Source organism: Anolis sagrei, chromosome 5, assembly GCF_037176765.1.
Source record: "Anolis sagrei isolate rAnoSag1 chromosome 5, rAnoSag1.mat, whole genome shotgun sequence".
In the NCBI taxonomy this organism is placed as follows: domain Eukaryota; kingdom Metazoa; phylum Chordata; class Lepidosauria; order Squamata; family Dactyloidae; genus Anolis; species Anolis sagrei.
The window spans coordinates 139,070,950-139,096,476 of NC_090025.1; the positions used below are offsets into that span (position 1 = coordinate 139,070,950).

The 25,527-nt window shown below is 38.3% G+C and overlaps 1 protein-coding gene across 1 annotated transcript in view; it reads right to left on the reverse strand.

The window, feature by feature from the left end:
• Positions 1-890: 890 nt before the first annotated feature.
• The window catches only part of LRIG3 (leucine rich repeats and immunoglobulin like domains 3), a 68,447-nt gene continuing 43,810 nt past the window's right edge, over positions 891-25,527 (reverse strand). The window contains exons 4-19 of the mRNA XM_060777550.2: positions 20,397-20,531; positions 19,636-19,779; positions 18,544-18,687; positions 18,191-18,334; positions 17,585-17,728; positions 16,293-16,373; positions 14,664-14,735; positions 14,365-14,436; positions 12,585-12,748; positions 7,875-8,195; positions 6,388-6,669; positions 5,796-6,248; positions 5,421-5,588; positions 4,000-4,143; positions 3,611-3,886; positions 891-1,454 (exon numbers count right to left, since the gene is read on the reverse strand). Coding sequence (XP_060633533.2) covers positions 1,207-1,454; positions 3,611-3,886; positions 4,000-4,143; positions 5,421-5,588; positions 5,796-6,248; positions 6,388-6,669; positions 7,875-8,195; positions 12,585-12,748; positions 14,365-14,436; positions 14,664-14,735; positions 16,293-16,373; positions 17,585-17,728; positions 18,191-18,334; positions 18,544-18,687; positions 19,636-19,779; positions 20,397-20,531 — 2,992 coding nt within the window. The 3' untranslated portion in view covers positions 891-1,206. The remainder of the gene's footprint in view (positions 1,455-3,610; positions 3,887-3,999; positions 4,144-5,420; positions 5,589-5,795; positions 6,249-6,387; positions 6,670-7,874; positions 8,196-12,584; positions 12,749-14,364; positions 14,437-14,663; positions 14,736-16,292; positions 16,374-17,584; positions 17,729-18,190; positions 18,335-18,543; positions 18,688-19,635; positions 19,780-20,396; positions 20,532-25,527) is intronic.

A 25,527-nucleotide genomic window follows, 5' to 3' on the forward strand; every position in this document is an offset into this window, starting at 1 on the left:
TCAACATTTTGAAATAGAAATGTCAGTGATTAAACTTGAGGTCTTTGTACTTTAACACCAAAGTTCAATTTTTAATATTTCAATGGGAGGGATCATGAGTGGATTGTTGTTTTGCTCAAATGTTTTTTGGGAATGATCAGTTAAAGAGGCTGCATATCCCCATGCCACATATGAAGAGACTTCACTGCCTTTGGTTGTCATCACTGAAGACATCCATGAGAGATTGTTAGGGTATGAGGGCCTCTTCAAAACAGATGTGCTCACCAAGGCATGGAAATCTCCAGACAATAGTCTAATTTTTCAAATATGCATCATAAAAAGATTAATACAAAGCATACCTTCTGTATTTAATGATTAAGAAAATAAGATGAAAGGGGAATGTGGACAGGGTTTTCCTTAGTTCAGGGAAATCTCTGCTTTCAATTTGGAGCCACTGGAGTGCAACTAGTATAGGCAGGTGGCATTGCTAACTCTCGGGAGTAGTGTTCCCTGCTGCTAATTTTGCTTTGGAGAACTGTGATACATATTGGTAACTGGGGATGAATCACATACAGCACCTGAGGTAGCAATAATGAAATCTACAGGGAGCAAAAATGGACAAGTATATTTGTGTATAGAGCCGATACCCTGCTATGGCTTGTTATTCACCGAACTGCAGATGAATTAGCCAAGGGGGCAAGGAATTTGCCTTTTCATTTTTCTGAACATCAATCTGTCATTTTTTGTGAATAGAGCTGTCCAACTTGTTAAAAGTGATATGGAAACACAACCATGTCACTTGCTCATAAATTTCAATTATCCATTAAACACAAGCACACTCTCTCTCACACACTGTACACTGTTGGCAGTTGTTTGGAATGCTTTAGCACTCATTTGAGTACAACAAAGTATTTCTTGTAACAAATGCATAATTATTATTCGCACCATTAATTTACAAAAAAGGTATCATTTGGTTAAAAACAAAGCTATAGAATTATTAGAAATATATTCTATAAGGAATGTATAATCCGCAGGAAACTGTATAATGTTTTGGAAATAAACCTGTATCCATATAAAATGTATTTCTTTTCTGAATCATAGCTCTATTAAAAAATAAGAATGGAATGTCTTTTCTTCCCTTCTCTTTTTAAATAAATGTCCATTTTGAGGTAGTATATTCCTTTGGTCCATAGAAATTAGATTTCGGGGTTACAGCAAGCGGGGAAACTATGTATCCAATTCAAAGGACTGAAAAGCAGGAGTCCTAAAATGTTCCGCTGCCTGTTTGTAAATGCAATCAGCATTGTCACCATCAGGAAACGTCCTGTCCTTTCTGTGATCATCCTCAGATTCTGAGTCAAAGTCCAACGACTCATGAAGATGACTACAAGAGACTTGAGGTTGCCAAATGGGTGGCTGCTTACAGCTTGAGAAGGAATCAAGTTGGTGCCTCCATATCGGTTTCCCAAACGTTCCTTAAAGAGACAAGAGAGAAAAAAGTTATTAACTGGTTTTCTTTTGAGGAAAAAATGGACAAAACCAAGCGACCAATGCTTTAAAAAAGGCTTTGTGCCTTCATCTCTTAACATCATAGAACTGGAAGAGACCACGTGGGCCATCTAGTCCAACCCCCTGCAATGCAGAAAAAGCACAATCAAAATACCCCGACAGATGGCCATCCATCTGTTTAAATGTTTCCAAAGAAGGCGCTTCCACCACACATCATTCATGTTGAGGTGAACATGACCTTAGGTTCTTTGAAAACATTTTCAACTGCCCTATTCCAGGGCAGGATACCTATGGAAGGGGGCTGGTTTTGGTCAGAGAACTATGTACAAAACATGCAATTTCCCAATGTGGCCTTAGAAATAAGGCTGCATGATCACAGAAGGCAAGGTTATCTGCCATTCAATTGTTTCACGAGGCAGGAGAACCAGATTTGCCTCCAAAAGGCAGGGCAGTATAGTGGCAAGAAAGGCCTGGATTCAAATCTCAATTTTGTCAGCAAACTTGCCAGTTAATCTCTTTCAGCCTAATTCATGTCATAGATAAGATAATGCTAAATGGGTTTCTGAAGACCTTTGTAGGAAGAGGAAAATTAAAAACTACCTATGAAAAATTCCAGCTACTTTACTCAGCTAATGGTATGCAAACCTGGCTACTACATGCATACTTTGTTGTACTGGAGGGAACAGCCAAATACAGAATTAGCAGTGAAGACGAATGATTCTTTTTTTAATTTATTCCAAGGACAGACGGACATGGCCAAATTACCTTTACTCCCCATTCACCAATATCACAGCAGGCAAACTCAATCATTTGTTCATGGGTGGGAATCTTGGGAATCAAACAAAAAGCTGTTGGACTATAATTCCCAGCATTTTCACCACTGCCTGTGCTGGATAGTGATTTTCTGCAAGGATCTGCATCCTAGCAACATCTATATGGGGAGGGGGACATGATTTAGATCCCCACTTTACTTTTTTGTTGTTGTTTATTCGTTCTTTCGCTTCCGACTCTTTGTGACCTCATGGACCAGCCCACACCATAGCTCACTATCAGCTGTGGCCACCCCCAGCTCCGTCAAGGTCAAGCCAGTCACTTCAAGGTTAACATCCATCTATCTTGCCCTTGGTCGGGCCCTCTTCCTTTTTCATTCCATTTTCCCCTATCATCATTATCTTCTCCAAGCTTTCCTGTCTTCTCATTGTGTGGCCAAAGTACTTCAATTTTGACTCAAATATCCTTCCCTCCAATGAGCAGTTGGGTTTTATTTCCTGGAGTATGGACTGGTTTGATCTTCTCATGGTCCAAGGCACTCTAAAAAATTTTCCTCCAACACTACAGTTCCTTCACTCAGTCTTCCTTATGGTCCACTTTACTTAATAACCTCTAATTTTGTGTTTATGAGTTTATTTATTGTTGTATTACTGTTGCTATGTTTTATTGTTGTATTGTGGGCTCGGCCTCATGTAAGCCACTCCGAGTCCCTTGGGGAGATGGTAGCGGGGTACAAAAAAGATAATAATAATAATAATAATATCCCCATCATTTATTCTGTGAATCAGATTTTTCAGCATCAATTCTTCTAACTTCATTTTCCCCCAACTTGGGGAAGTAAAACAACCTAATGAATTTATAGTCCAAAAGCATCATCTGAAGCTTTTACAGCAGGAGTTGGGCCCTCCAGATATTCATCGACAACTCTCATCAGACCCAAGCAGCAAAGCCAATGGTAGGGGATGACAGGGGTTGCAGTTCAGGAACATCTGGAGAACTACATATTCCCCATACCTGGTTTATAGTGTAAACTTCTGACTTCTGACTCAGAAACAAATTGGATTATGTTCAGTTGAGTTTACTCTTTACTAAGTGTGTTCAAGAGTGTTATCTTTATTGTGGCTATATGTCTTCAAGCTGACTCTGATTTATGGCAACCTAGTCCTGAAGTTTTCTTAGTAAAATTTGTTTAGAAAAGGTTTGCCTACCTCTGTGGCTGAGACAGAGTGACCTTTACAAGGATACCCATTGGTTTTCCATGGTTAAGCAGAGATCTGAACTCTAGGCTCCCAGAGCCCTAGTCCAACAGTCAAACCACCCCACTGCACTTTAATCAGCTATTAAAACATACCCATGAAAGTGCCACTTGTAGCTGCAGAAGATGGTTCTTGATTCCTCTTAAAATCACACACATCCATGTTTAGATGTGAACTTCTTGTTCCACTTTCTTCACTTTGCAAGCCAACAGAAGGATGCAATTTACTACTTGGATTATGTATTCCAGCAATGCTGATATATTGGTCAAAAGGATCTTCGGGTGGGTGAGGTGGAGGATAGCATTCTTTCCTTTTCAAACAACTTGAATCATAAGTGTCTATGCACACTGTTCTTTGCTCTGGAGTGCAGCCTTAAACAAAACAAAATGACATGAAATTAGAACGTGGTGGGCATGACAGAATAAAAATTCAGGAAACACCCCAAAAGAAAAAGAAATAAAGTATTTAAAAACGTCTATATTACCTGTGTGGTATACTTCAAACACATCTGGTCCACATATATTCCCCTTCAAATATATACTTCCTGACATTCCCAGATAATGGCATAAAAATGGATCTGTTACAGCTTCCAGGTCATTTTCACTGCAATTATCCATATGACAAATTCCTTTAAAACAAATACAGGACACATCAGGAGCTGCAGTGTGTTTCTCTGAGCATTAAAGAAGGGGAAAGGGATTTCAGTAATGTTAGTTTGCCATGTAGCTAAGCTTGCAGATCTAGAACCAAAAGACTGCAGCCATTATTCACACACAGTCCTTGTTTGGGTTTCTACATTTACTTTTCATAAGCATAGAATCTTCCACTTGATAGTGAGACATAGAAAGCAGGTAGGAAAAAGTGGCTGCCATACAATCTCTCTTTCCCATGTGTGTCTCAGGGAACCAGTCAGGGAGAACAGCAAACACAGACGTTGCTTTTGGGATGTAGAAGCCTTGAAATAGCATTAACCTGGAACAGAGATCTCTGTTTGTTGTTGGAGAAAAAAAGAAACAGAACTTCTCTGTGAGCAAAAAGGCCTCAGCTGGCACCCATGCTGAAGTCTCTTGGCAGCCATCTCCACACTATTAATATCACTGACCAATGTTTTGAAAGCTTGGCTGTAAGTGGGAAAAAATGAAATAAAACATAGAACAAGAATCTCCAAGTCATTTCCTGGAAGTGCTTTACAGCTGGGACAGAGAAACATGAACGTTTATTGACATATGAAGAAGATGTACAGCTGACCATAATCCCCAAAGAAAGCAGTTACTGGCCATAATGGCTATGGATAATGGAAGCTGCAGTCCAGAAGGCCCAAAACAAAAGGTTGGGAGAGCTGCTTTAATTAATAAATATGTTTTCCTCTCACATGGGAACCAAATAGGGTTGCCAAAAAGAAAGACATTATTTTTACATCTTAAAACTTTGGATGGAGGAAACAGAAGTCGTGACCAACAAGTACAAAAACAAACTGTTAGCACTGATTGTTGTTGTTATGTGCCTTCAAGTAATTTCTGACTTATGGTGACCCTAACACAAAACTACCATGAGGTTTTCTGAGCCCAAGCATATCTGACTTGCCCAAGGTCACTCAGTGAGTTTCCACTGCTGAGCAGCAAAATGAACCCTGCTGTCCAGATTTGTAATCCAACACTCAAACCAATACACCCTGCTGACTCTCTAGCAATTGATACAAATATATAAATAATCCAACTGCTATTTCCTACATTGAATTTACAAGCTCAATAGATTGCATCTTGCAAAAAAAAAACTGCACCTGAGTAAAGAACAAACACAATTTTAGCTTGCAAACTTGTACAAAATTATCTGGAAGTAAGTCCTGCTGAATTAAGCAGTCTGACATTTTGGGACATGTATACAATTGCCATGCTAAATACCTACCACTACTGTCTCTTTGCTGTAAAAAATATCCTCCCATGGATGATGACGAAGATGATACAAAGTGATGCTGACTTCCATTCTCCGATGACCCATAGCCATCTTGTCTTTCGGCTAGAGTTCCCTGGGATGACAGATAACTGGGAATATCAGCAGGCAGATTTGTTTCATCTGTGATTAAGCAAACACATACAAAGTATTAATGTAAGATTCTCTGCAGCCATGTAAAGCTAACACACTACAGTCAGTTTTAAAAAGTGATTCACTCTTCAGAATTTGAATCAAAAAGCAGAAACACTTTTTGGATGAAAACCTATGCTGAGCAACCGCAAACATATTTGAGTGTGGCTGTGCAGTGCCAAGTTTCAGTTTACACACCTGTGTTTGTGATGCTACAATCTTCATTCCTTCTCCTTGTGTGGTATATGATGACCACCCACACAAGGGAAGTGCCCACCACACAGCAGACCACAGCTATGATCACAACACCCACAGTGGCCCATCCATCATCATCCAAAGATGGAGCAGCATTCTGAGGAGAGTCACAGGTAGGAGTGGGAATTACGCTGAGGCGAATGTTGCCTCTCTCCGTTCCAAGAGTGTTCGACATTTCACAAGTGTATTTCCCGGCATCTTCAAAATCTGTGTCCACAATGATGAGCAGCTGATTTCCCGCAGCAAAGAAGTGCCTCTCTGTCACCACTAAAGTGCTGTCATCTTTGGTCCAGTTCAGTCGTGGCGGAGGACTACCGCCGGCAATACATTGCAACACTGCAGTTTCACCTTTGGTCACCGTTCGGTCCAACAAAGGCCGCAAAAATGAGGGTGTTTCTAAAAGTAAGCAAGGAAAATCCAACATTTATCACCAAAAAGTTTGCTCAGATTCAGTTGGCTGTATTGGTCAATAATATTCACCATCAGAGATACATGACAATACTAGTAGGCACTAGATAACTACACTTTATCTTACCTAATACTGTCAATGTTGCATTTGCAGAAATGCTCCCAGCAGTGTTTTGAGCTGTGCAGCTGTAAACACCGGTATCCTCAATTTTGACATCCACAATAAAGAACACGTCATCTTCTGGCATCACATGCATGCGCCGCTTGCGCGCTGCTGGAAAGTCGGTGCCACCATCCTTCTGCCATGCAATCTGAGGCACTGGGTGTCCGACAGCAGCGCATTCCAAGCGCGCCATTGCTCCTGCACGAATTGTAAGGTCCATGGGCACTTTGGTAAATGTAGGAAGCACTAAAAGAGAAGAAATTTTATAAAGGCAGTTGGTTTCAGAATGCCTATACAGTGTAAGAAAAATCAATATCCAACTCAATGCGTGGGAGATTATTTTCCACTACTTTCTCGGCTATTCAATTCAATTTGGTCTAGACTTTGGTTGAGCCTTTTTTTATACCAGTAATCTTTGAGATCTGATCTTAGGAACACTTGTAACTGGAGTAGTGTGTGGCTTTCAGCAATTTACTAGTAGAGAATTTGTCATATTGCACTTTTGTAAAAACACAGCATTGGTTGCCTATTTGCTTTTTAGGCTGAATTTTCAGCCCTGCCCGCCAAAAGCAGATTATAGCTGCTTGTCATTTTGTGGCACTTCAGATTAAACAAACTTTAAGGCCAATACTAGCTGGCCTTCCATTAGTGGACTACAAAGGCGTAAATCAGTCTTATACTTGTGTAAGTCTTTTGTGGGTTAGTGTGAAAGTGGTAGTCTCCTTTTCTCCTGGAATTGCCATAGGGCAACTCTCACTGCCATTCCATGGCAGATGGAGAAGAAGGATGAGAGAAATGTCTACATTGCCAGACATGAAATCATTACACCATTTGCCAAGATATCGGAGCCCCGGTGACGCAATGGGTTAAACTCTTGTGTGGATGAACTGCTGACCTGAAGGTCAGTGATTTGAATCCATGAGATGGGGTGGGCTCCTATCTGTCAGCTCCAGCTTCCCTTGTGGGGACATGAGAGAAGCCTCCCACAGGATGGTAAAACATTCAAGTGTCCCTTGGGCAACGTCCTTGCAGACAGCCAATTATTTCAAAATAGAAACAACTTGCAGTCATTTCTGACATGATTAAAAAAAATCTACCAAAATCTCAGAAAAACCTCAGCAGACAATAAAATCATTTCATATCTGGATAAGGGGACAAGGCATATATATCTTTAATGCCTCTTTTCTACTCTCCAGTAACTACAAAATGGGCATTTGGGAGCTGTAGTGAACCTACAGTAAATCAAAGGGGTTTGTAACAGGCAGTTACACTACACTGGGCCATACAGGATTCTAGCCAATGTGAGTGCATCTTTTGCACTTAACTTTCAAAATACATTTTTGTGATCATACAGTCTTCAAACAGCATCTCAATGTCATTTACTTAGATTTTCTGGAGGAAAACTTTGAGATGCAATTTGTTTAATGCACAAGGAAACTCAAGATGCTTACTGTTCACTGTAAGCTTAGCTTTGACAGAGTAGGATGAGCCAAAGTGATTTGAGATGACACACTGGTATTTCCCTTCATTGCTGAATTCCACATTGCGAAGCCTGAGAATCGTGGTGTACTCCATCACTTCGCCTCCTTGTGCTCTGAGGTGCGCATAATTCTCCATCTCTGCATCGGGCAGCAACTCGTTGTCCTTCTTCCATGCAAAAGTCATTGGCGAATCACTGCTGCTGGCAGCTGAACATACAAAACTTAAATTGGAACCTTTGATTGCTGCTTGAGTTTCAGGCTGGACAGTTATTTGTGGCTTTGGAAAATCATCTGCGAATATAAAAACAAATAAAACAAAAAGAAATAAGCTGCTAGGATTGAGTACCAGAGAAATAGAAGTGAGGGGGAAACCTGAGAACTGGAGTTGTACTATGGATTTTTTACAACGTGTTTTTGAAAATCAAATAAACATGCCATGTAATTTCTACAATCCATAAATGGCAGTCCGCAAGACTTTTTAAAAAAGCAAACAATTCATTCTAGAGCAGAGCAGATGAGACTTTGTTAATAATATGATTTGGACTATAGTGCCCAGTTACTTGTTCTCGGTTATGTCTAGTGGTACTGATGAGAGCCGTATGGCAAAACATTTGCAGAGACAAAGTTTTCCTGCTTCTGGTCTAGAGAAACTCTTTTATTTGAGGTCAGCTAAAAAAAAAACCCTTCTCATGTAAGGTCTGACAGCACCCATAACAAAGAGATCCTATACAGCATTCTGTTTCATCTTGGTAACTCACTAGGATCTTATGTAACCTGAACAGCACAGGGAGCGGAAGGCTGGCTGGGCAAAGGGAGGCAAGCAGAGAATGTTCTCTCCTGCTCTTGCATTGTGTATGTGTGAGTGTGTAGGAGGAGAAAACCAAGGTGCGACTGAACTCTCCTCATAGGGTATTATACACTCATATGGAAAAGACAGTAAAAAAAACAAACCACTGGGAACTTTGTTCCAAAAGCCAAAATACAATTAGGCTACAATCCTACAAACTTCTTAGGTTAAAGCAATTGTTTCCCCCTGACGTTAAGTCTAGTTATATTTGACTCTGGGAGGTGGTGCTCATCTCCATTTCTAAGCCCAAGGTCATGTGGCCATCATGACTTCATGGAGCGCTGTTACCTTCCCGGCAGAGTGGTACCTATTGATTTACTCACATTTGCATGTTTTCGAACTGCTAGGTTGGCAGAAGCTGACAATAACAGCGGGAGCTCACCCCGCTCCCCAGATTCTAACCAGCGACCTTTTGGTCAGCAAGTTCAGCAACTCAGCGGTTTAAACCCACTGCGCCACAGGGGCCTCCATGCCACAACCATCTTAGCTAGCATTTAATTCTAAGGAGAGTTGCTATTATTATTTTTCACTTGCAAGATACTGCTTCTGCAAAGTGCCACCTAAACAAAGACATATGAAGCTTCTATGAAGTCACTGTCAAATCCATATTGCCTTTTCCTCCCCTTTGGGTTGTGGAGAAGCAGTGTAGTTGTTTTTGCCCAAGGCATACCAGTTGCCAACTTCTACTACATAAAATATAATGGTCACATTTACAAGTTGTAAATCACGGAGATTATTTTATATTTAGATATTATGGCACATTTCAACACTTATTTTGAGTCTGCAAGAAACTGCCTTTGGGTGTGAAGTTTATTATCTTGAGATAGCTCCGAGAAGTACAAATTACATCAATTTTGAATTATAAGGAGCAGAAAACCTATAAATACATATTTTCTTCTTTGTTAAAACCCCCCTTGCCTGTTTTCCTGGCTTCTTTTCTTCCCAGAACTCTAACCTAGCATGTTCAATTAGCTTCTACACACACACACACACACACACACACAGAGTTATTTTCATTAAATTTAGAAAGCCATGTGGTATATTTCTCCTGCTGAGCAATCATTATAATGAATGCAAGGATGAGTATTTGAATTACAGCCATTCAGCTGCAAGATCTGAGAATTAAGTAGCACGCTTCTTCCAGACTTCCAATATATCTTTAGGCGACACTTCCCACTGAAACATTAAAATGATAACTAGGATATGAAGATCAAGAAATGTTTATTCAATTCAGTAAATTTGCTCAGCCCACTAAGAAAAACTTAACGTCTTCCTACTCCTGGTATATGCTGTGTAATAAGATTAATTCAAATAGTAAGTCTCTCAATTAGACACAAGAAATTAGACACAGATGGCTTTAGCGGACAACTTATTCTATGGAAGGTAGGATCTGTTGCAGTTAGAGGCTCAACAGCCAAACACCTCCAACTTTGGCTCAATTGAAAATACAACTCTCTTTTGTGTATGCAATTTTCTACAGCTCAGTTTAAAATCCATGAAAAATTATGCCAATTATGCTTTCTGCTCTACTGTTTCATTAGCCGTATGTTTGACACTTCAGAACAAGTCACAGTTCTGTTTGTTGTTATGTGTCTTCAAGTTGCTTCTGATTGATGATGACCCTAGGGCACACCTATTGCAGATTTTTCTTGGGAAGATTTGTTCAAAAAGGGTTTGCTTTTACTGTTTTAAAGAGCTTGGCTTGTGCAAGCCCACCCAGTTGGTTTCTATGGCTGAGCAAGTGTTCGGATCCTGGTTTCCAGGGCCATAGCTCAATATTCATACACTATATTGACTCAGTTCTAACAAAAGTTGTGTTTCTCTTTCTTATTCCGTATATATGAATCAGTTTATTTCAGTGATAATATACCACTGTGTACACAGCAATGACTCTGCTATTGGTTTAAGCATGGAAAATGCTCTTGTGCAGAACAAAAGCAAGCATCATAATCATAGTAAAGTTATTCAGCATCGCAGTAACGGTATTCCTAAATTTATACACTGTTATTCATGAACAAAATTATTGGTTGCTGTGAGTTTTCTGGGGTGAATGGCGATGTTCTAGAAGAATTCTCTTCTGATGTTTCGCCCACATCTATGGCACACATCCTCAGAGGTTGTGAAATCTGTTGGAAACTAGGCAAGTGGGATATATATATCTGTGGAAAGTCCAGGGTGGGAGAAAGAACTCATGTCTGTTGGAGGGAAGTCCAAATGCTGCAACTGGCCAGCTTGATTAGCACTGAATAGCTTTGCAGCTTCAAAGCCTGACTTATTGATATCTGGGTGTTAGGTGTTAGGTTGCTCTAATTGTTTCCTGGCTGGATTTTCCCTGTTTCTGAGTGTTGTTCTTTATTTACTGTCCCAATTTTAGAGGTTTTTAATACTGGTAGCCAGGTTTTGTTCATTTTCATGGTTCCCTCCTTTCTGTTTAAATTGTCCACATGCCTGTGGATTTCAATGGCTTCTCCATGTAGTCTAACGTGGTTGTTAAAGTGGTCCAAGCATTTCTATGATTTCAAATAATATGTTGTGTCCAGGTTGGTTCATCAAGTGTTCTGCAATGGCTGACTTCTCTTGTTGAATTAGTTTGCAGTGTCTTTCATGTCCACCTGGAAATGCTCAAGTTATGGCATGGGAAGAACTGTTACTACGGATGGCATTATTGATCTCTTCCTCTATAGCTGGTTCAATTGGCAATTCACAGAGGGGTGTTTCACAGGGCAGGTATTCCTCCAAAAATGAAGGTTTGACTTTTCAGGTTTAATGTGTGACAAAATGAGCAAGAACTTTGTCTCGTCCCTGAATGAACATAATCAAATGACTATGTCCATAGAACAGTTCATACTGAAAGATGTATTTTAAATTGGAACACGTGGTAGTATAAGGATTGGGGAGGGGGTGTTAAAAAAAGACTGAAAGGTGGGAAAATGCCCAATGAATAAAAATGCCATGAAAGTTGAAGATGCTAATTAACATTGTGAGAGTGTCTGATGAGAGGCGAATTCATCAGAGACCATTTATTGGGATTCTTTTCTCATGGAAGTTTGAAGACAACCAATGGCCACAGCCCACTTCTAGAGGGATAGACAGAAAGTAAAATTTTCCTAGTTTCCAACAGTACTCACAACCTCTGAGGATGCTTGCTATAGATGTAGGTGAAACGTAATGGCCATACAGCCCGAAAAACCTACAACAACCCAGTGATTCCAGCCATGAAAGCCTTTGACAATACAGAAAGTAAAATGTCTTGTTTTAAATAAAAACTGTCTGTGTGTATTCATGTGTGTGAGGGACAAAACATATTTCAGATTCTCATTGTACCTGGAGATGTGGGACATCACTGGGATGACAGAAGAAACATAGCTTTTCAAAATGGCAAGGCTGGGTTTGTATCTGCACCACATCCCGCCTGTTACACAATATATCTTCGGTATAGTATTTCCCTTTTTAAAAAATACTAGGTATGCATCAGTCTAAACATGTCAAGCTATGCCAGCATATTGAGAGCTGTGCTTACCTAAGTGGTACTCATATTTTAAGCATATACATTTGTCACCACAAACCACTGTTTTTCCCTTTGTACACAATGCATAAGTATGGAGTACATGAAATTGTTATAAACTGTCATTCCTTATTTGAAATGAAACCGCAAACTCTAAATATTAGCAGATCAGAGCTTATAAGGGCTGGAATGAAAAGGAGTATTTTAACAAAGCAAAGTAAAAGTTACTGCTATAGTCAGGTAATAAAAACGAATACATCTTCTGTAAAGCAATCCCTTCCTTACTTTACAATCTTGACAGGGATTTAAAAAAAGTTTTTAGGCTTACCACAGACAAACCCATCTAGGCTGACAGTAAAAACATTTCTTCCTTTCAGTATCTGAGGGTGGGCACAAGTGGCATTTACAAAAGTCTGGAAGTTATTGTCTAACAGCCAACCAGGCAGCCATTTCAACTGGCAATCACACAGAAGACTTGATGTATTTAAGTAACTAGAAGAAGAAAAAAACAGATCAAAATAGGCAAATTCAATTCAAAAGAACACAATCAATGTTAAAATCAAACATTAAAATAAGTTAGAGGCAAAACTGACCTTAACAGGGCAATAAGATAAGTAAACAACAACGTATAAATCATAGTCGATGTCAATGTCCATGGTATTTATTTTCTTAGAATCACAGAATCATAGAATCATAAAATTCTAGAGTTGGAAGAGACCCCATGGGCCATCCTGTCCAACTCCTTGACAAGAAAAAGGAAAACCACATTCAAAGCACCCCTGACAGATGGAAATCCAGCCTCTGTTTAAAACCTTCCAAAGAAGCAGTGTCCACCACACTCCGGGGCAGAGAGTTCCACTGCAGAGCAGTTCTCACAGTCAGAAAGTTCTTCCTCATGTTCAGGTGGAATCTCCTTTCCTGTAGTTTGAAGCCATTGTTCCGCATCCTAGTTTCCAGGGCAGCAGAAAATAACCTTGCTCCCTGATTTGAATACTATTCCAGTTCATACACCACAGAAAATAACTAGATACTATAACATAAAATACTTAGTAGTATATGAGCTAAGTCTCACTCAACCCTAGGCAACATCCAAACAACAATGGAAAAAGCTTCAAGTGCTCTTTTGCATATCTCCTATTCATAGGTAACTCGGGATCTACATTTTCATTGACTACACCCAGAGTCATTTTTTTTAAAGAAATTATTTCTCATCTAGTGCTTCAAACAAGAAAATCCCAGTGTCTCTGCTGCTGGCTAAAAGAATTTGCCTTTCACTTTTGGTTGCTCTTACTCACTCTAAAAGGGACTTCAAAAGCAAATAGGGCTAAATCCATCATTGGTCGTACATTGGACTCACTGAAATCAGTCAGACTTAATCAGTCAGACTTAATCAGTCACTAATTTCAGCCACACTACCCCAGGTAAAACGAATGTTACATTTAGTCCAAAATGCATCAAATACTTAAAACAATTTACATACCCAGAAGCAAACTCATTCAGACCTACACTAAGATTGCACTTTGCTGGATCAATATGCTTCCTCCCTAAGAGTGGGAAAACAAACGCCAGTGGACTTAGCCGTATGCTTGGTCACTGGACTATAAGGTGAAGGTTAGAAGTATAACTTTTCATGTTTTCAACCTGTGAGTCCCTAGGTATTTTGGCCTACAACTCCTAGGAATCACAGACAGTTTACCAGCTGTTAGGATTTCTGGGGGTTGAAGGCCAAAACTTCTGGGGACCCACAGGTTGAGAACCACTGACCTAGAGCTTCCAGTTCCTTTACCGCATTGTTTTGAGCTTTTTCTCTCAGTCAGCTCAGATTTGGTTGAAAAAAAAGTGACTCAAAGAGGAGAATGAAGAAGATACCTTTTACACATCTCCTGCCCCACTTAAGAACTGAACCAATATATACAAGTTGTGAAGCAACACTCAGATCTGCTTTGATCAAGAATGTCTTTGGTCTGGAAATTGTCGGACTATTTTCTTGTTGTGCAGAAGTTTCATGCTTTAAATTATCCAAACATCTGGTTATTAACATTTTTTCATTATTTCCTAACAATTGTTCAACTATTGTACAAAGAAAGAGATAAGGTAGAGATACTTACAGCTCTTTCAGGTTCTTCATTTGTGAGAACGTGTTCCCTTGAACTGACATAATTGCATTATTGCTGAGATCGCTGAGGAGAAATGACAAACATTATTACAAATTAAGACCAAATTTTCAAATTCCGTTCTGCAAAAAGAAAAGGAAAAAAAAGCTGCAGGGGATTCCTGGACTCATATTTACAAGATACAACCAATTTTAATGGATCTACAGAATAAGGTAAACGATCCTATGGTGAATAATATCCATGGTTGTATATGTCAGCAACTGTATGACTAAATATGATTTCCAAGTACTTACAGGTGTTCAAGTGCATCCAGACCAGAAAATGCTTTCTTAGTAATTGATCTAATCCTGTTTCCTTGGAGTAGCCTGGAAATACAAATACATAATGTATAACAGATGCAATAAAAGAGGTGCCACGTTTTTGAACCCTCCAAGAATGTCTCTTGATAATTGCTTTTAAGACACATTTTATGGCTTGCTTTTTAGGCCTTTATGCTGCCACAAAGTTATTTCGTCTCCTAAATCTATATATGCCTTCTGCTTCAATAACTACAGAGATGAAGGCATTTCAAGTATGTTTAATGTATATAATTTGGTAAAGCAAAGCAATTATTTCAGGAATAGATCTAAACCATATCATATTTCCACATCTGCGCCCATTCTGAAATAAGTCTTCATGTTCTAATGGAACCATTTCCAGTACATACTGGATTGCCTTATCAAATGTTGCCCTTGGGCACCCATCTCAGACAGTCTTTCAACTGCATGACCCTTTTTAATTTCTGTGGTGAAGAAATTTGGTCCTATAAGCAAGGTTTATGATGCTATATCTAAATTTAAAATAAAATAATATTTATTTATTGCATTTATATCCTGCCTCTCTCCAAAATGGGATATTTATTATACCTTTAAATAATTTCATAATAAAATTTCCTAGAAGAGCCAACAGTTGAAAACCAGTTTAAAACCGGAAACAGCCAATAAAGCATAAATCCAATAACACCACACTGTAAAATGCAAATATCAGCAACAAAGGAGAGACTAAAACAATGTCAGTCATACAATCAAGCCACAACGTGATCTTTATGGAATTAAGTTTTAAAACACACTTTAATATCTTCTCAAGCCAAGAAGGATGAGTGTACTTGTTTGCACTTGAGACAAAAGAAGATTAAATGAAGGGTAGTATGTCAAGAGACATATTAAATTAATGTGCCTCCAAACAGCAAATCGATACAAACTTCTGCTGTTTCCAGATTTTTTGCTTCAAAGTTTCTCCACATTCACTCACTTCTTCCCAGCACTGAGCTAAATAAACCTGATATTTTGATAACAAAGCCTCAACTGACCTTATGGTCCACATTTCAGTGGAAATGAAAGATCAAGTCACTCAGAGACCCAGAACCCACCTTGCACATGGCAACTAGTTCTGTTCTCAACAAACACAACTGCTACATCTCTCCCCAGCTCCTTAGCATTTCAGTTGCTTGGTTTTTCAAAACCTACTCTCCCTTGCCTTTATTTAATCTATGGTCTCTTCTCTAATGGGAGGGGAAGAACAAACACCTTTGTGATCATTCATGTTTATGAATGAGCCCCCAGTGGTGCAACGAGTTAAACCCTTGTTATGGCAGGGCTGCTGACCAAAAGGTCAGCAGTTAAAAACCGGGAAGAGGGGTGAGTTCCCATCTGTCAGCTCTAGCTTCTCGTTTGGGGACATTACAGAAGCCTCCCACAGAATGGTAAAACATTCGGGCATCCCCTGGGCAATGTCCTTGAAGACGGCCAATTCTGTAACAGCAGAAGCGACTTGCAATTTTTCAAGTCACCCAAAACGGAAAAAAAAATCATGTTTATAAACCTAGGTACAAAGGAAAGAAAATCTTCATTTTTACTTATATACAGCTGTAAAGTTATACTCACAGCCATTTCAGTTTGTCAAGACCAGAGAATGCACCATTCATGTCTTCAATTGTCCATGAGATTTCGTTATTTTTAAGATCTCTGTGATGACGAATAAAGACAGTTGCAATGTTTGAAAAAGGGTATAGACAACATTTAACATCACACATCAGCACATTAGGAAACCAATTATACCTGACTGATCTAAATGTTTTAAAGTCCCAGAAAACTAGCAAAGCAGGTGATCCTCCACATTATTGGGCTTAATAGTCATAGATTTGATTACTATGTTCTTTCTTAGAATTTTGAGGTCCTTCAGGCCAGTTTCCACCAGAAGTTGGCCACAGAATTGTCGTGGACACATAGTCCAAAATAGGCATTCTGTCATATATTTTTTTTAAAAAAAATTACTTGCAGTTTTCCAGGTTGGACATTTTAGCAATTGTAGCACACTGGGCTCACTAATGCACATGACAATCCTCAATACAGACAGAGTTTACAGAGCAGATCAAACAGAGGGAGCAACCATTCTCCTGTATACATGATGATACATGTCATTATTACTGTACAGAATGTTCCATACAATACCTGCAATTTTGTAAAAGGACCCTAAATTAATTTAGTCCCATTCTCATTGTTTAAAATGACAACTATCAAAAGAAATATATGACTGATAGGGCACCAATTTAATTTCTGGAATTTTGAAGCAGCCACCTTTCTCTCAAAGGAACTGGAGTAGACTAATGTGTGACTCAAATCAAAAAGGTATAGAAAAATTAATAAGAATGTGCACTTATCACTTAGTCCCTTCAGGGAGATAGGGCTGGTTATAAATACATCATCATCATCATCATCATCATCATCATCATCATCATCATCAGGGTGCATCTACACCAGTGGTTCTCAACCTGGTGGTTCTACAACTCCCAGAAATCCCAGCCAGTTTACCATTATTAACTTTATTTGTACCCCGCTAGCATCTCCCGGAGGACTCGATGCGGCTTACAGCTGTTAGGATTTCTGGGAGTTGAAGGCCAAAAACATCTGGGGACCACAGATTGAGAACCACTGATCTACACTATAGAATTAATGCAGTTTGGCACCATTTTAACTGCTACACTAAATTAAAACTCTCATGACTCCAAAACAATGAGCTATGACAATACAAGTAGTGTTAAACTATATATATTCTACCGTGTAGATGCACCCATAGTTTCCCTTATCATGCTTCTCAGACCTAACTAAAACACACTTTAGAATCAAAAAATTGTGGGTTTTTTTTTTTGACCTTTTCGGGATATCTTGAAACTTACAAGGTTTGCAAACTGGTCAGTCCCCGGAAGGCACAGTCAGCAATGTAGCTTACTTTGTTGTTTCCAATATTCAGTCTCAATAGCAGGCTTAAGCCAACAAAACTTGAATCCTCTAGTCTTGCTAAATTGTTGTACGTTAAATCCCTATGATTTGGAAAGGGGAGAAATATTTGTTTTAATCAACACTTAATAAGGTATGTAAACAGAATAAGAAACTATTCCTTAATTAGTTTCACCTGCATAACTTTTAAAGTATGTTTGTGCATCATTTTACAGTTTGTATAATATTATTGAAAAAATCAGCTTTATGTGAAAATTACAGTCACAAAGGCCAAACTGAGCTCCTATAAAGAAAGGAAAACTCAAAACCAGCTCAGTTTCTTACTAAAACTATGATTGTATTAAACACACATACTGGTATTCCCTCTTTTGCTCTCGCACAGATACAAACACACACACACACAAAAGTCTTGTCATCTTGGAAACTTTGCAACCAGATTATAAAAAAATAAAACTCACAGATCAATAGCAAGTAGGTCATGCCTTGGCTTGTAATCTACTCTTAAAAATGGAAGAAAGTTTTAAAAATACAAAACCACGACTCACAGCTCACTGAGTTTTTGGCAAAACTCCCAGGCATCAGGGTTGATCCTGCTGATAGTATTATGGCTAAGATGGAGCTGCTGCAACATCAGCAAGCCATAAAGCCAGCCTTTGGTAATCTCTGTTAGGTTGTTATGATCCAGCTGCCTGCACATATAAAAATAAAATTCCAGGTTTTACCTTTTATTTAACAAGATAGCAATCATTCATGTAGTAGGATACAGAAGCCAGAAAAAAAAATTAAAGACAATAATCAACACATTTATATTGGTAACATCACAAAACCCCAAACAAGAAATTGAACTACAGAATGCAAAAAAAGTTCATCTTTGAATACTAGAGAACTACATACTTACAGTATTTCCATGTTACTTAATCCCCAGAAAGCTCCATCCATGAGCCTAGCTAGTCCATTTCTTTGTAGTCTTAATGATTTTAAAGAAGGGAGTCCTTGAAAAGTAAGTCCATCTATTTTTCTAATTTTGTTGCGGTTCATCTCTCTGGGGGAAAAATATCCCAAGTTAATTAAAGCAAACACCCACTTCCCAAACAAAGCTCAAGTTTCCAACTGCACACATTATCTACCCATTCTGAACCATCTCTGCGCCCTTCTCATCAAACATCCAAAATGTTCTTCAGTCCTGATGCAATCAACAACTTTCCCCAATGGCTTCCTTTTCCATTTCTGTTACATACAACGAAAAATCAAGTAGCTACAATTCTTTTCAGTCCACAAAACATGTCTTGTTTGTGTGTTTTCATGCAGGCTTCAACCACCACCACTACTTCGTTCTCCTCTTTTTTGGACTGACTTTCTTCCATACCTCTAGAAAGCCCCTGCCCTTATGTGGTTACTACCTGTATTGATGCTCGACCATTCCCTTTCTATCCTTGGCTCCCCTTAACTCCCATTTCATTCTTTTTCTATCTCTCCTCTTTGCACAAACCCATTTTATGCTTACCCCATTTCAATCATCAACCCTCAGAGCAACTTTTTTTGTATCTGCAAATCAAGCTTCTCCACTCAGAAGCTATTCTCTACTTCTTTCATATCATTTTATAAATAATTTACTGGAAATGGCAAAGAAGAAAAAAAAGGAAATACTACAACTTTCTAATGCACCAGGACAACACAATAAATGACTATGTTGGCATATTCAAGGTCAGATTTTCCTAATCTTGTCACCTTCAGATGTTTCAGCTATGCAGACTAGGGGTGGTGGGACCTAACATTCAACACATCTGGAAAGTTCTAAGTAGAGAAAGGCCTCTCAAGTCAAAGCAAACATATCAAACTAAATAAAAACTGTAGAACAAGACTGAATCACATGAATTGTGCTTCTGAACAATCCAAAACACCTCTGCCCTTATGTGGTTACTACCCATACTGAGGCTCGACCATTCCCACATTAATTTAAAACAATTAGGTAGTTAGAGGCTTCACTTACAGATGCTGGAGATGAGGGAGTTTAAATATTTTTTGTGGAATTGCTGAAATTCGGTTCCTATTCAGTTTCAGTACTTGAAGTGTACTAGATAAATTGTCAAAAGTGCCAGGTTCCAAGGAAACGATTCGGTTATTATTGATGTGGCTGTAGAAATAATGACAGAATTACCATCTTGGAAATGCTGGAGGATTTTACAATAATACCTCATTTCTGCTTCCTGGTAACTATTATTTCCAATTGAACATCTTAATGAGCACCTTTAATCTTCCACAATACTTTAACTAGTTCTTAAAAGATGGAGAAATATTTTGTTGATTCAACAGAAATGATAAATTCAAGTATTTTAAGAATTGACCAACTCAGTTAAAAAATATGACACTGAAAATTTTCAAGACCATTTTCTATTGTAGTCTCCAGGTTTTATCACTGTATTATTTTATCAATTGACTGATATTTTCAGCAAACTAATGTCAGATAAAACAAAATCAGAGAAATAAAATTGAGAAATAGTTGAGGGACTAAATGCAGGACCCTCTTACAGCAAGAGAACGTCATTGTATTCAATGGATCCATGACTAATTGTGACACAATAATGAAAAACCTTACAACGGCAGAAATATTGATTACAGTGAAGAGATATCTTAACCTCTCCCTTAGCAGAATTTCCCTGCCCTCCATATATAAATTCATATACATTATAATGAAAATTTGGATCAGATGAAAATATTTTTATTATTATTTTAAACAACATTTTTACTTACAGGTGTCTGAGCACTAAAGGTGGAAATGTTCCTGTCTTCAGAACAGAAATATTGTTGTTGCTCAGGTCTAATGTTTCTAGAGACTGAAATGGCTTCAGGTGTTCCGGCAGGATGTCTGAAATCTTGTTGCCTGTCCTATGTATCAAAAAGCAAAATAGCAATCAATCAATACACATTTGTTTTCACACAAGGTATAAAGTAACTACATTTCCTGAGAAACAAAGGTTTCCACGAAGCAGAGTTCTATATGAAAGAATGCTGACCAACACCCTAAAAATATTTATGAAGTACCTAAAATTGCTGTGCATTGCATTGTACAATAGGTTTTTAGATATAGGCTACTGATCAGAAATTGTATGTGTGTGTATCTTTGTGTGTGTGTGTGTGTGTGTATAAGTACATATAGCATGGATTATGCATGTGGAAAATGAATACATATACTTTAACTCGAAGGCTTTCATGGCTGGAATCTATAACTATAAGGAAATACATATAACTATAAGGAAATATACTATAATCTATAACTATAAGGAAATATACTATAACTAAAAGGAAATACAGAGAAACAGACACTGAACCACTATCTGGAAGTGTTTCAGAGTCAATAGAAAGTGCATTGTAGACTAACTGGGTTTATAAAACCTTTATGAAAGGAGTGCAAATTCTATTCAGAGGCAGGGTTTGGCCTTACAAATTTTCTTATTAGGCATCGTACAAATGTGCTATCTTGTATTAAGTTTTGGACTTCTTCACTTAAAGTAAGGAGACCCATCCAAAATCATTTATACTTGTTGCTAACACCCATTGATTTAAATTCTCATGATGAGTAACTAAGTAGAATATTGCTGAGGACTTGGTTGCTCTTTCAGTTCTGTCCCCCTCCATTCCCTTGGGAGGCACATGAAAGATTGCGTTGAGAGAATTTAAAAGGAATATTTTTATTTCTAAGTGAGGAATCTACATTAACAAAAAGGTATCTCTCATATGAAGGTGTTGACTTGGAGAAGTTACAAGGCTGCAGAATAGTCTAAGTCATATTCAGCCGTTTACAAAGAAAACATAATTTCCCTAAGATGTCAAAACTAAATATTTATCTTGTCTACTCAGGAATACAGCTGGAGAAATGATCTGGATGTTGACGGACGAGGGAGACTGGGAGCTTCATCCTTGTCTATTACCAAGCATCCTCCTAGGGAACCCTGCTCCCCATTTCTTGTCTCTCTTTGCACGCAACTGCATTATTTGATGCAGTTTGGCACTGATCACAGGAGATGTACTTTTATTCAAGGTTCTTTGCCAAAGAGTGCCATTGCCTCACCAAACGATTATTTCCATTATTCTAAAGCACTAAGCCTTATCAGTTAAAGTGGTGTCAAACTGCATTAATCCTACAGTGTAAATGCATCCTTAGTTTTCTTCACGCAGACTATTTTGACCTTTGCTTTGGAAAGTTCCTTGATATTCAGGGTCATGTTCTTTTGAATAAATTACCTACTCTTTAGAAATTAACAAATGTCCGTCAGAAGTGTATTTTCCATGCCATTTTGACTGCCAAAAGATTGATACTTCCTTCTTGTTGCTACGTGTGTTTTAATTGTTTCTATTTAGTTGTTTCTAAATTATGGCAAGCCAAAGGAATGCCTACCTCATTCAAAAGGTATCTGGGGCTGAGAGTGTGTGACTTGCCTAAGATTACTCAGTAGGTCAAGCAGAGAATCCAATGGACAGAAGCTTTAACAATGCTCATAACATCTGAAATTATTCCATACAGACAAAATTTACAAATGGACTTGTATTTGGGCATTTGGTCAGCATTTTGAGAAACTTGTGACTAAGGTAGGGCCGTGGTGGTGCAGCAGTTTAAACCGCTAATCTGCAGAACTTGCTGATCAGAAGGTCAGTGGTTTGAATCCACAGATGGGATGAGCTCCTGTTGTTAGTCCCAGCTTCTGCCAACCTAGCAGTTCAAAAACATGCAAATGTGAGTAGATCAATAGGTACCACTTCAGCAGGAAGGTAATGGTGCTCCATGCAGTCATGCTGGCCACATCACCTAGGAGGCATCTACAGACAATGCCGGTTCTTCGGCTTAGAAATGGAGATGAGCACCACCCCGCAGAGTCGCACACAACTATATTTAATGTCAAGAAGAAACCTTACCTTTAACTATGACTTATGTGGTTTTCTTTTCTTTTCTTGTTTTTGTTATATTGGAATGTTATTGTATGCAACTGAAATCCCTTTCAAATGTAAATAAATTTTGAAAATAGCTTTAATTGTCATGTATGATTTATATGAGCCCCTAACATGTACTGGATGCTGAGAAACACTAAAAAAAAAACAACCTCCCATGTGTATTGTTCCTCATTGCTCTGCTTCTAAAAAAGAAATGATAAACAAACAAACAAACAAAAGGAAAAGATGCAAAGGTCATGAGAGTAAAAGAGCACAGAAAAGGAAGAAAAGGATTCAACAAAGCAATATGTAAGAAAATGAAAGCATACTTCTAATGTTTGTACTAGTAGGAAATTCATAGGAAAAGGAAGCAAGAAGGTCTTTTTACTGAAGATTTAATAAAAATGAAAGAAAGATGAATCCAGCACAATTTTAGAGGGAGGGTGGAAAAGTCCTACACATGAAGAACTACAACAATAGAGGCAGAGTGATGAAGAACAATACACAGAACCAAACACGCAAGTGACAAGACCAAAGACAGCTTATGAGTAGCAGCAACTTCCAAGCCAAAGAAAAAGTCAGAGTAAATCAAGAGAGAAAAGACAGCAGAGTCAGAAGGTTAGATTGTGCAGAAAGTAAAGAAGAAATGAGGAGAAATTCAAGGACTTAAGGAGTGACAAGATCATGAAGAATCTTATAAGCAAGACCTTTACAATGAATAACAGTAGTGACTTGGGATGGTAAAAAATGATGAATGAGTTAATCGGTATATGAGGGAAGAGAACAATATGAATAGCAGAATTAAGGGCTGAAATAAGCTTCGAATTCGATAAAAACAATGGAAAAATGAAGAGAATAAAATAACCAATGAAAGAAAATAAAGTAATCCTTTAACAATTCCAATCACATGGCTTGTTAAGGAAATGGTACAATGGGTCCTTGGAATAGGTTGGGGTTTTGCTCCAGGACACTGTGTGGATACCAAAATCTGTTGATATTTAAGTCCCTTCGAATAGTGTCCCTTAAATTGCAAATATGGATGGATAGTTGAATCCTTGCATGAAGAATCTGTGGATACAGAAGACTGGCTGCACTTTATCTGATGGCAGTGGCAGATGGTTGTGAGTAACCATGTTAAATTTCCCACAACATCTCAAAATGATGCCAGATCAAGGCATTGTGGTCAATGCTGAATAATGGTTTGCAGGAGGCTGAAGCTTGGAATAAAGGCCTATTTTCAATTTGAGATTATCAAGACATTATTTTAAAATTGTATATCGCTTTGAGGAGCATGTTGGATAGAAATGGGATTAATAATACAAAATTGGTCACAAGTGCCTAATGCCACTTCCAAGCCTGTCTATTGATCTAATATTCAAAACAGGAAAACTTTAAGAAAGAAAAAGATTATAATATGGTTATCAAGTTCTCTTCTGAAGACAGAGAGAAGCTGACTTGCCCACCTTCAATTATGCTAAAATTGTTCTATTTTTTGAACACATTGACTTACTGTTCCTTCAAAATAAGTTGTTTCTGTTTTAAACAGGATGTCTGGCAACTGCAGGCCCATATAAGCACTTAAGGGAAGTTGGAAGGCTGAGATTAATTACCACTCATTAAAATAAAAACAAAAAAAACTGGCTAAAAAAAAGCAGCCAGAAGTTGTGGATTAAGGGGCCCTCACACCAGATGTGTAAAAAGAACGGCTGTTTTTTTACACCTTGGACATTGTTCTAATTCAGCATGGAGTTTCAGTCTTCTGCCTGGCTGGTGTAGCTATTTTAAGTTTAATTCTTCAATGCAAGATCTTAGTTAAACAAAAAATTATCTTTCACCAACATTGCAGGAGGATCTAGGTGTCAGTTTTACTAGCAACTCCAGCAAAGGTAGATAAGTGTAAGAGGCATTAGTTTAGACATTAGTTTGTTCATAAAGTAATTACTAACAAGGCACTAAAACTGCCAATTACTTGAGTGACAAATAAAATTTTTCTTGCAGTAAAACTGCGCTTCAGCCTAAGCCAGCAATTTCCTGAACTGCACGCCTCCTAAATTGCAGTGTGAAAGTGTTCGGTGCGGGAGAGAGCTTACACACTGCAGTCTTTGTGTCACCATTGCTTCATAAAACAGAAATTCCTTACAACTAGTCGGATAATAGCCCCTGTATCGTGAAGTTTAGTAGTTTCTAATAGACTGGAATAATCCCACCCTCAGATTTGATTTTAACTATCTGGCAAATTTGTTTAGGCAGCCTGTTCCACAGATAACATCATGTTGGGAGCTTTATTGTGGGATTGCAAGAGGAGAAAGTGCCTTCATATGTTAACTAACAGCCATCTCGAGATTAGTAGTTTAATGACATCTCAAAGAGTTCAAAGGTAATGTAAGAAATAAATCACAGGACACTTTAGTTGCTGGTTATCCAAAAGCTGCACTTGAGGATATTTCAGTGTTTTCCACAATATAGGAAATGTTATCCTCTCTTTAAAAGAAATCAGGTCTCTAAAATTCTCTATTTCAGGTTTAGCACCATACTGCTTATTAGTTTAAAATATTTAGATTATAAAACAAAGTATTATTTGTAGTTCAATCGCCTTTATTTGTGGCTCAGTTTTGACAATTGCAATGAATTGATTTGAATTTCTTTTCCATCTCTCAGCCAGAGAGAAAAACATTATTTTCCCTAACACAAGGAAGGTATAACAAAGACCTATTTTTTCCTGTCTGTAAATTTTTCCTATAAAAGATTTTCAAATATACATTATCTTAATGGATGTAAGAGCCAGCATGGCAGGCATGTAGCGGGGGGGGGGGGGGGGCTTGGGGGGCTTCAGCTCCCCCCCCCCCTAAATTCTCATGGTGGTCTGTGAGAAGGCCTCACTGGTACATTATTTAAACTGTTATGTTATTCATATCATGATCTGATCACCATGCTCAATATATCCCATATGCATGAG